Source organism: Mustelus asterias, chromosome 6 (assembly GCF_964213995.1).
Source record: "Mustelus asterias chromosome 6, sMusAst1.hap1.1, whole genome shotgun sequence".
Taxonomy (NCBI): Eukaryota; Metazoa; Chordata; class Chondrichthyes; order Carcharhiniformes; family Triakidae; genus Mustelus; species Mustelus asterias.
In genome coordinates this window covers 16,099,410-16,111,499 of record NC_135806.1, presented here as the reverse complement: position 1 = coordinate 16,111,499, position 12,090 = coordinate 16,099,410, and the positions used below count along the sequence as shown (strand labels likewise).

The 12,090-nt window shown below is 43.9% G+C and overlaps 1 protein-coding gene across 1 annotated transcript in view; it reads left to right on the top strand.

The window, feature by feature from the left end:
• Nucleotides 1-11,509, top strand: part of dnah6 (dynein, axonemal, heavy chain 6) — a 215,150-nt gene extending 203,641 nt beyond the window's left edge. The window contains exons 59-61 of the mRNA XM_078215309.1: nucleotides 4,932-5,083; nucleotides 7,086-7,308; nucleotides 11,406-11,509. Of these exons, the coding sequence (XP_078071435.1) occupies nucleotides 4,932-5,083; nucleotides 7,086-7,308; nucleotides 11,406-11,509 (479 nt within the window). The remainder of the gene's footprint in view (nucleotides 1-4,931; nucleotides 5,084-7,085; nucleotides 7,309-11,405) is intronic.
• The last annotated feature ends 581 nt before the right edge of the window (nucleotides 11,510-12,090 follow it).

Here is a 12,090-nt window from a genome sequence, read left to right as displayed (position 1 = left end):
GGGATAGGGGAGGATCAGCAGAGGGGGAGTGATCTTTGATGTCCTTAACATTGATTCTGAAATTCATAAGGTTACGTAGCTTCAGATCAAAGATGGGAAAGGAAAATGCAGGCTAACTGCTGCCTACTGTCCTCCCTCACAAATGAACCTGTATTTCACCATGTCAAACACACTCGGAGGAAGCACAGAATCACAGAATCCCTACAATGCAGACGGAGGCCATTTGGCCCATTGATCCTGCACCGGTAACAATCCCACCCAGACCCTATTCCTTTAATCCCATGTATTTACCCTGCTAATTCCCTTGACACTAAAGGACAATTTAGCATGGCTAATCAATCTAGCCCACACATCTTTGGACTGTAGGAGGAAACCGGAGCACCCGGAGGAAACCCATGCAGACACGGGGAGAATGTGCAAACTCCCCACAGACAGTCACCCAAGGCCGGAATTGAACCTAGATCTGTGGCGTTGTGAGGCAGCAGTGCTAACCACTGTGCCACCATGCTGCCCAGCACTGAAGGTAACAAGGGTACAGGATGAATGTCCATCACCAAGAGGTGATAATATCAACTCTGATCAAGACCCGAAGGCATAGCTGTCAGACTGGACTTCCAGCAGGTGGTAAGAGACATAACATTAAACAATTTGAATTGGTTGTCACCAATAAACCTGTCACAGATGTGTCTGTAGGAGATAGGTCCGTAGGAGTGACACTGTATAGTCTTTGTGAAGACCAAGTACATCCACAGTGCTGTTTTCATTTCTTGTTATTGACTTTTTAGTGGTTTCATACGACTGTGTGGGTTGCTAGGCCACTTTAGAGCCAGCCACATTACTGTGGATCTGGAGTCATGAGTCACACATAAGCCACACAAGGTCAGCAGATTTAATGAATCAGATAGGTTTTTCCGACAATGGTTTCATGGTCATCATTAGCCTTCTTTAATTACAGATTATTTTTATTGAATTCAAATTTCACCATCTGCCATGGTGGGAATTGAACCCAGCTCCCCCGTTCCTTACCCTGGGTTTCTGGATTACGAGTCCAATGACAATACCATTACGCCAATACCTCTTCATCACTGGCCTTCTACGCACATCCACATCTAAAATGCTTTTTGTTATTCAGCCCAAAAGTAATGACATTAATGTCAATTTCAAAGCTGCTAGCAATAGCATTTTAAGTGTTCTGTTTACTTGGAGCAGAAGTGGCTGGGGTACACAGCAGTGTTCATCTCATTAAGGTTTCATTAAATCCACCTCCACATCCAATTTGGTGTACTGCGGAGTATTGCATTCTGATCTAAATCGCAATTTCTTGCTGATTCTACAAAACCAGTCATTGACACTGTAAAAGCTACAACTTTTTTCCTGTAAGAGTTGTTCCAATTTCTGTTCCTCCAGTACTCATCAGCTTTTGTCTGATGAGGAAAGAAGTATTGGATAAATAGACATCTTTGATGTATCTTCATGGGCAGCATAATGGTTCTCTTTCTCTATGTAACAACCTGCCCACAGTTTTCAGACTTTTAGCCTCTTCAGTGGGAGTGGATCAGACGTTCATATGAAACTTCCATGTCTGCAACAGTCACTAGATATGTCCAGATAAAAGAAAGGGAAAATGGCATGTTTGAAGGAAGACCCAATTCCTCGGGCAACTAACTACAGGGAAAGAGAGAGAGAGTGAAAAAAAAATTCCTTCAGACATTTTTTTTTGTATTCATTCATGGGATAATGTCCACTCTCTGGAAAACAAGCTAGATGAACTTAAAGCCAGACTCACTTTTCAAAGGGAACTGAAGGACTGCTGTGTGCTCTGTTTCACAGAGACGTGGCTCACTCCTGCTTCACTGGACAGTGCCCTGCAACCAGAGGGCTTCTCAATGCACCAAATGGACCGTACAGCGGCCTCAGGCAAGGCTAGGGGAGGTAGGGTTTTCCTTCTAATCAACATTTTGTGCTGCCCAGACGTAGCAACACTGGTGAGTTTCTGCTCCCCAGACCTAGAGCACCTGACGCTAAAATGCCGCCCCTACTACATTCCACGAAAGTTCACCTCTGTTATCCTGACAGCAGTTTACATCCCATGCGGATGTGAAGACTACGTTGGACGAAATATACACTACCACGAGTAGCCTTCAGACAAAACATCCCGAGGCCTTATTTGTCATGGCCGGGGACTTCAATCAGGCCAAGCTCAAGAGTGTCCTACCAAGATACCACCAACACGTCTCCTGTTCCATCAGAGGCCCAAACATCCTAGACCACTGCTACACAAATATCAAACATGCCTACCGCTCTATCGCCCGCCCACACTTTGGCAAATCAGACCACAAAGCTGTGCTCCTGCTCGCAGCTTACAAGCAAAAACTGAAGCGAGAGAATACGTTAAAGAAAGTCATGCAATGTTGGTCTGAGGAATCAGATGATCTTTTACGGGACTGTCTCGAGTCAGTAGATTGGTCAATATTTAAAAACTCAGTGATCAACCTGAACGAGTACGCCACTACAGTAACTGATTTAATTAGGAAATGTGTAGAAGACTGTGTGCCAAAGAAGCAAATCCGTGTGTTTCCCAACCGGAAACCATGGATGAACAGGGATATCCACTGCTTGCTGAAGTCCAGGTCTGAGGCTTTCAAGTCAGGCAACCCTGATCTATCCAAGAAAACGAGAGATGATCTATGGAGATCCATCAGATGTGCCAAAAGACAATACTGGACCAAGCTAGAGTCCCAGGCTATCCACGCGGACTCCCAACGCCTATGGCAAGGTCTGCAAGACATAACAGGCTACAAGATGAATGCATGTAAAATTGCTGACACCAATGTACCCCTTCCCGATGAGCTCAATGTATTCTATGTCCGTTTTGAGCAAGAGGTCAGCGAGAACACGCCCTCTACCCCAGAAGCCTCAAATGAACCTGTATCCAAGGTCACCATCGCAGACATCAGAGCAGCCTTCTTGAAAGTCAACCCACGGAAAGTTATTGGCCCAGATGGGCACCTGGACAAGCACTCAGATCCTGCGCGGATCAGCTGGCGGGGGTATACACAAACATCTTTAAACTCTCTTTACACCAATCTGCTTCAAGAAGACAACCATCATCCCAGTGTCAAAGAAAAGCCAGGCAGCGTGCCTTAATGACTATCATCTGGTGGCTCTGGCATATATCATTATGAAGTGCTTTGAAAGGTTAATCATGGCACGAATCAATTCCGGCCTCCCAGATTGCCTGGATCCACTACAGTTCATCTACCACCATAGCAGACGCCATAGCCCTGGAACACCTAGACAACAAAGATACCTATGTCATACTCCTATTTATTGACTATAGCACAGCCTTCAACACCATTGTTCCTACAAAACTTATCTCCAAGCTCCGTAGCTTGGCTCGGCTCCTCCCTCTGTGACTGTAACCCACAGACCGCAATCAGTAAGGATAGGCAACAATACCTCCTCCACGATCATCCTCAACACCGGTGCCCCACAAGGCTGTGTTCTCAGTCCTTTACTATACTCCTTATACACCTGTGACTGTGTGGCCAAATTCCCCTCCAATTTGATTTTCAAGGTTGATGACACCACCATTGGGGTCAGATCTCAAATAATGATGAGGCGGAGCACAGAAAAGAGATAGAGAATCTGGTGAACTGGTGCAATGACAATAATCTCTCCCTCAATGTCAACAAAACGAAGGAGATCGTCATTGACTTCAGGAAGCATAGTGGAGGACATACCCCTGTCTACGTTAATGGGAACGAAGTGGAAATGGTAGCGAGCTTCACGTTTCTAGGTGTCCAGGTCACCAACAACCTGTCCTCGTCCCTCTGTGCTGTAGTTTCTCAGGAGGCAAAGGAAATTTGGCATGTCTGCTACGACTCTCACCAACTTTTACAGATGTACCGTAGAAAGCATTCTCTTTGGCTGTATCACAGCTTGGTCTGGCTCCTTCTCTGCCCAAGACCACATGAAACTACAAAGGGTCGTGAATCATGCAAACTAGCCTCCCATCCATTGACTGTCTACACTTCCCGCTGCCTCGGAAAAGCAGCCAGCATAATCAAGGACCCCACGCATCCCAGACATACTGTCTTCCACCTTCTTCCGTCGGGAAAAAGATGCAAAGATCTGAGGTCGTGTACCAACCAACTCAAGAACAGATACTTCCCTGCTGCCATCAGACTTTTGAATGGACCTACCTCATATTAAGCTGATCTTTCTCTACATTCTAGAAATTTCTGTAACACTACATTCTGCACTCTCTCCTTTCCTTCTCTATGAATGGTATGCTTTGTATACCACGCAAGAAACAATACTTTTCACTGTATACTCATGCATGTGATAATAATAAATCAAATCAAACTGCTGGCCAGCATTTATTGCCCATCCCTAGTTGACAATGGGTGGTTGAGAGTCAACCACATTGCTGTGGTTCTGGTGTTACATGTAGGCCAGACCAGGTAAGGATGGCAGATTTCCTTCACTGAAGGACATTAGTGAACCTGATGGCTTTTTCTGACGATCAATAATGGTTTCATGGCCATCAGTAGAATATAAATTCCAGCGATTTAAAAAAAAATCTAATTCAAATTCCACCATCTGCTGTGGCGGGATTCGAACCCAGGTCCCCAAAACATTAGCTGAGTTTCTGGATTAATAGTCTAGCGATAATGCCAATAGGCCATCACCGCCATTGTGGCCAGTGTGTACAATGTGAAAGTCACTCTTAGATGGATGAGCCTGCTGTAAACGATGGGAAATTTATTGGAAAAGTGAAATGTCTTGGCAATTGTCACCCTGCCTCAAGTCTCATAAATGCTTTATTCACTCACCGCAGATGAAAACTGCCCTTGAGGAGCTGCGGGCTGGTTTTAAGAAGTGGAAGGTCGGCCAATTGTTACAGGTTCTTTCATTCTCTCTTTCAGGCACACTCCAGAATCATGCCAGGAAATACAACCTACCAATTGATGAACTTAACTTCCGCTTTAATGTTCTTCCTGTGTATCGGAATGCAACAGAAGTGGCAGAAGCTGTCAAAACCTTAAAGTATGGGGAAGTGCTTCCAATGGATGAATTGGTAATTTCATCTTTTCAGTCAAAGAATTGCATGACTCACTCCGATAAATAATCGACTGCAGATCCTCCAGATTACCGATATAATATTGCTGCTCAATCTCTTGTTGGCAGCTAGAATTATATGGATAAAAGCAAATTACTGAGGATGCTGGAATTTTTGACAAAGGGTCGTCTGGACTCGAAACGTCAGCTCTTTTCTCTCCTTAGAGATGCTGCCAGAACTGCTGAGATTTCCCAGCATTTTCTCACTTACAGTTATATGGAATTGGTTGGATCAGCAACAAAAAATATTTTTAAAATTCTATTCAATTACAATAACAAGTATCACCAAAAATGTAGAATTAGCAAGACTCCTGATGGCTACATTTTGCCAATGTCAGAATTAGGTGTGGGTTGTGTTAGGGATGGGATTATGACAAATTCGTTTCTGAGCTGATCATAGATCATAGAATTCCGACAGTGCAGAAGGTGGCCATTCGGCCCATCAAGTCTGCAGCGACTCTCTTACAGAATATCTTATTATAGGGGGAAATCTTCCCCCACCCTATCTCTGTAACCCCGCACATTTCCCATAGCTAATCCAGCTAACCTACATATTCCGGGACACTAAGGTCAATTTTATTATAGCCATTCCACCTCACCTTCACTTTGGACTGTGGGAGGAAAGCAGAGCACCCAGTAGAAACCCACGCAGACACGGGGAGAATGTGCAAACTCCACACAGTCACCCGAGGCCGGAATCAAACCCGGGTCCTTGGCACTGTGATATGTTTTACCTTTGCACCAGATAGGCAACACACTCTCCGGACCCTTGGTTGTGATTTGAGACAATGCTACATATCTCACTAATTATTGACACAGTCATGATTGCAACCTTTTTATTCTGCTCTTCCCCCTCCCTACTCTGCCTTCTGCTTCACAATGCCTTGGTTCACAATCTGGCTGTCCACTCAGTAGTTTGTGGATCACCCCCATATGCAACACATTCATTGCGCCTGTCAGGCAGGACCAGTTTCTGCAACACCTTCTTCTCTATTTCCAAAAGCAAGTGTCTAATAGCAGACTCAAAAAAAGATCAAAATTCATTATATAGGGGCCAATTTTAATTAATTTTAATCTAAAACCTATGTGTGAAAACTTGAACCTGTACCAGAACGCATAAATCATAGAATTTGATGGGCCGATTGGCCTCAGAGGAGGCCAATCGGCCCATCAAGTCAGCACCGACTCTGACAGAGGATTTACCCAGGCTCCACAAAAGGTCAGTTTCTGGAGAAACTCCACAATTGAAGCCTGCAGCAGGAACATGACCACGTGACCTTAGCTGTCTCTCCAATACAATGCTAACAGTGTGCTGCATTGTCAGATATGCTATCCTTTAGACATCAATCATGAATGTTCTTAGCTGGCTAGTGTAGGTGGGCATTATGACTCCACAGTGGCTATCTCTCAATTTTCTACCAATGTTCTTGTCTCAACTAAAGTCACCAGAATATTAATCGGCCATGCAACTCATAGGTGTTTGAAAAGTGTAGCCTTGTCTGTCATCTTGCAGTAGAATCTGTTGGTGGAAAGTTTTCTAAAAATTGAACTTGCTACGTTTTCATTTTGCATTTTCGTTTTCAAAATTAACAGTAGGAGATTAAGCTTGTAGCTTTATTGTGACACAATGATGACATTACTTCTCCACACACAGACATCGTAAAAGCTCTTACGAGACACAGTACAATAATGACATTGTAAAACACATTCGATGTTTCTCTGCAAAGCAACTATGGAGATTTATTCATTGTAGAAAAGCCCATGATGCAAAAAAGGCTCGGGATGTTGGCTCCATATCTATAAATATAATGTATAAAATTTAAAAATTTATAATTTGATGAAAAAAATCCTATTTTGTAACAAAGAATCATAACTGCGTCCAAAATATTTTTTTCTGATTTCACAATATCTTCTCGTTAATCCTCTATTCATTGTGCATTTCTCTTTTCTCTTTCCACAAGTTAACTTCCCCTAAAGATGGTGTACTAGTACATGGAATGTTTATGGATGCTTGTCGCTGGGATGATAAAGACATGGTGCTCGAAGATGCCTTTCCCAAGGTCATGCACTCTGTTTTACCGGTTGTGCACTTTGAGCCTGCACAGAATTATGAACCAAGTCCATCGCTGTACCAGGCACCGCTTTACAAAACAGCAGCCCGAGCAGGAACCTTATCAACAACAGGTAGTGTACTCAAATTAGCACAATGGGAAATACACATTAAGGGGGAGAAATTGTGATACCAACGAGAAATGTCACGGGTGCTGCACATATGGTAGGGTTGCCTTACCCCAGGGAATTGAGGTAATTCTGTGCAATGTTGTTAGAAGTGGCACTATGTGAACAAAATAATCTCCCTGTGTACTGGATTTCCAAATGGCTGAGTGTGATTTCAAAATCACAGTCTAAGAGGCCATGTTGTGTTTAGAAAATCATAGAATAGAATCATAGAATCCCTACAGTGCAGAAGAGGCCATTTGGGCCATCGGGTCTTCACCAACTCTCTGACAGAGCATCTTACCCAGATCCCGCAACCCCACACATTTCCCATAGCTAATCCATCTAACCCAAACATCTTGGGATACTAAGGGACAATTTAGCATGTCCAATCAACCTAACCCGCACATCTTTGGAATGTGGGAGGAAACCGGAGCCCCCGGAGGAAACCCACGCAGACACAGGGAGAATGTACAAACTCCATACAGACAGTGACCTGAGGCCGGAATTGAACCCAGGTCCCTGGCACTGTGAGGCAGCAGTGCCAATCACTGTGCCACCGTTAATGCCTCTGGGACCTAATGACATTTTTAAAGGGCTGGTGTTGGAGTGGGAAAGAGAAACATGCTCGCCGTCATTTAGGAGCTTGTTGGGGACCAGCATAATCAGGATTGCAATTTTTAAAGGTTTTTTCTCCCTGAATCTGAACACTGGTATATGTTAGTGCGCAGCTGTTGGGTTCATTCCCTGGCCATCAAAATGCTTCATTTCATTTGTGGGGAACTGAAGCTTCGTTGGCACCAGGTTGGTCATTGTACTTTTAACATTGAGTTCATGGGCATTTTTACCCCCCTCATGTTCTGCTAGTCTTTGCTCCCCTCAACAAAGCCCCTCAATGTGGCTGCTGCCTGTCTTTGCTGCTGGTGCCAGGCAAGTGGCTCCTGCACCTTGGACACATTTCATGCCTCCAATTGGATGCCAACTCAGCTCCTGCCCAGTTAAAGCATTTACATTTACATGTGATTCTGTGGGCCTGTTCATCGTGGGCACAAATCCTGTTATGGCCACTAAATCTCACGAGAGGGATTTGCACTGGCAAGATCTCATTTGAGATCCTCCCTCCCGTCGGCTACATAGGTTCATGCCTGGAAAGGACACAAACCTGATTTCCATGAATTTAAATTAAATTAAATATCATTGTACAGCTTAATGCCATAGCTCACGCCAGCAGGAATCACTACCATTTTTTAAAAAAGGAAAACCAGTCGGGATGACCACACAGGTGCCAACGCATTGCCCATTGCCAGAGGAGATCCCTCTGGGTAACTGCTTTGGGAAGGCGGAGGGAGGTGGGGGGATGTTCCCCTATTGTTTTGAGGAGGAGGTGGGGGGAGTGATGATACCTGATGGGTTGGTTGTGTGCCTACATTGGGGTGAAGTGAGACTGTGAATGGGATGTGGACAGAGAGACTGTGAGGTGAGAGGTGTTCCAATGCCAGTGGAGGGGGATTGTCATGCTGATGATTGTGGTGTGTGTTGTGGGGAGGGGGAAGTGCCCAGATCGTTGAGTGGTGGGACGGAAGTTGCCCCAGTCTCTCTGGAGCTGGCCTTGCCGTCACTATCAGGCCCCACCCCATCAGAACGATGGCACAAACCAAGCCCCTTGACTTTTTTTTGACAAAGTGCCAGAAGATCTGGTGAGAAAGCCTTGCTGTGTTTCCAGATAGAAACATGCCAGTTTTCAGCCAGAACCTGACACTTTTTTGAAAAATTTCACTCAGAGCACAACACAGTTGCATCATGGATGTCAGGACCCGGGAGCCATCCAGGTTTTGAGTTGCCATCCCTAATCTGGAAATCCGGCCCCATATATCTGTTTAATTTCTCTTTCAAACTCGCACATGACTTATGAAGGTGAAATTTGAACGAAACAGCAATGGATCACAGTTGAAGAGGTGGGAGATGCATGACTCAAAATGAAGACAGCAGCTAGAATAAAGCTATCAGTGTGGAACCAATAAAATGGCAGAGTTTGAACAAACACATTTTAGTTTTGCTAAGTTGCCAGTCCCAAACTGGTAAGTAGCAGAGAGCAATCAATCAAATCACTATGAAATATTGTGTGGCTAGTTTGAACCCACCATCTGTGTGGAGTACTTCCCTGCACCTTGAATTATTGACCCCAGCTTTCCTGACCCTTTATTCTGCAAATCCCTTGTTTTTTTTTCCCAATAAGCCATCGTCTATGTTAAATCCCAGCAATTGTCTTCCCATTTCATTCTTCATTCCAGGGCAGAGTTAATCCAATCCTTCTGATTGCAATGAACATGCCATTCACAGTGTGTCAGGACTTGCTGTTTGAAAGGTCAATGGTAACCCCCAGGATGTTGCTAATGGGGGAGTTCAGCCATTGAATGTCAAGGGATGGTGATTAGATTTTCTCTTGTTGGAAATGGTCATTGCTTGGCACTTGTCTGTTCCAATGTAACTTGCAGGTTGCCAGCCCAAGCTTGGATATTGTCCAAGTCCTGCTGCATTTGGGCATGATTGCTTCAGTATCTGAGGAGTCATGAGTATTGAACAATCATCAGTGTGAAAAAAAAAATTCTGACCTTATGACAGAGGGATATCCATTAATGAAGCAGCTGAAGATGGTTGGGCCTAGGACACTACCCTGAAGAACTCTGTACTGATGTCCTGGACTGAGATGATCTCAAAAAATCATAATCATCTTTCCTTGTCCAACCATCTTAGTGTTTTCTCCCTGATTCCCATTGACCCCAGTTTTGCTAAGGCTGCTTGATGTCACATTTGGTCAAATGCCGCTTTGATGTCAAGGGCAGTCACCCTCACCTCATCTTTGAAGTTCTTTCGGGACATGGTTGGGGGTGCGGGGGGGTGGGGGTGCGGGGGGGGAATGGTACAGGGGTGAACAGTTGATTCCCTCGTGGACCATGAGATCTTCTGGCTGCATGAGCAGTTTTCAGTGATGTGGCTGCTGTGGCATGGGTTTCCACTTGTCCTCTGTAGATGAGCTGAAAATTCCATCATGGTCAACACTGGCCATGAGTGCTAAAAAAGTTAGAGGCTGGTTTAATCTTAGGACTGTGGTTCTATGGTGTTTAAGGATCTTTACATTCTTGCCCCATCCCATATTTGAGGATTTGTGTGTCAAGGTGGCCGCGTGGTCTAAGGTGCTGTGTTCAGGTCGCAGTCTCCTTGGGAGGCATGGGTTCAAATCGCACCCCTGACATTGATTTTGTGGGTGGCACGGTTGCACAGTAGTTAGCACTGCTGCTTCTTAGTGCCAGGGACCTGGGTTCAGTTCCTGGCTTGTCTGTGTGGAGTCTGCACGTTCTCCCTGTGTCTGCTGTGTTTCCTCCGGGTGCTCTGGTTTCCTCCCGCAGTCTGAAAGATTTGCTGCTTAGGTGCTAAATTCTCCTTCAGTGTACCCGAACAGCCGCCAGATTGTGACGACTAGGGGATTTTCACAGTAACTTCATTGCAGTGTTAATGTAAGCCTACTTGTGACACTAATAAATAAACTTAAAAAGGATAACTCTGCTCCTCAGATACATCCTTTTTTTCCCTCTAATTTCTCTCAGTATTGCTTTCCTCTTTTGTACCATGTAATCATCTCCTGTTCTCCGCTCAGTCACAATGCATTTACTTTTTTCTCCTACTTACTTCTCCACCCCACTCTGGTCCTCCTTATAAAATGCTCATCTATAACAGCTACCAGCTCTGCTGAAAGGTCATCAAATTGGAACATTAGCCAAACATTTTTGTTTCAAGATTTCCAACGTCCGCAGTATTTCGCTTTGTGTTCCCAATTTTTCATGCTTCTCTTCATAAGCGCTTTCAAGAACGTAACCTAATTGCAGCTGACAATTCGAAAGGGTTTTTCAACTCTTGTGGTTGGCAATACCTGACTGTCGGATTAGATTACGTCCTTGAAATCAGTGGCAGGAACGACAATATTTTCCACGTCCCGGACTGGCGTGAGGTTTGGCTGATTGCAAATCAATGTAACAAAGCAAGTATTTCTGTTTGTGTGATTGCAGGCCATTCTACAAATTTTGTCGTGACAGTGCTGTTGCCATCAAAACGAGACAGCGATTATTGGATTTCTAAAGGAGCAGCTCTGCTTTGCCAGCTGAATGAGTAAATCTTGGCAGATCTGTGCGGGCTAGACCACTTATTTAAGAATTTATTTCCATGTAAATAAGTTTGAAAAATGGCAGAGTAAGGAGCTGAAGGACTGGACTCTCATTTTGAACTGCGCCATGATTTTTGGATAAGCTTGTGCACACATTTTAGCTCCCATTTTACTTCTATTCTCTTGCTACAAATGTACTTACTCAAATCTTCATACGTGACCGATTTTTAAAAAATATATACCATTACATCTTTATTCCTGAATACTCATTCAGTTATCTAAACTTTTAATTTGCTATCTGAGTATTAGTAACATTTCTTTAAGTGCATTTTTCTTTGCTTAAAAATGTTAGGTAAAATAATCTAATTGCGCCTTATTAATGACATTTCAATAAATAAATGAAATAATCAATTTTGCTGAAGATGGTTTATTTTAAACAGGAATTTTTAAAATGTAAAATCGCATCCAGATTTTTTATTTTCAAATTTAGAATTAACTATGATTCTGTCAAAAAAAATTCAGTATGAGATATTTATGCCATCCTTTCCTCCCAATATTATCCATTTCATGAATTACAGCCTGATTTAAAG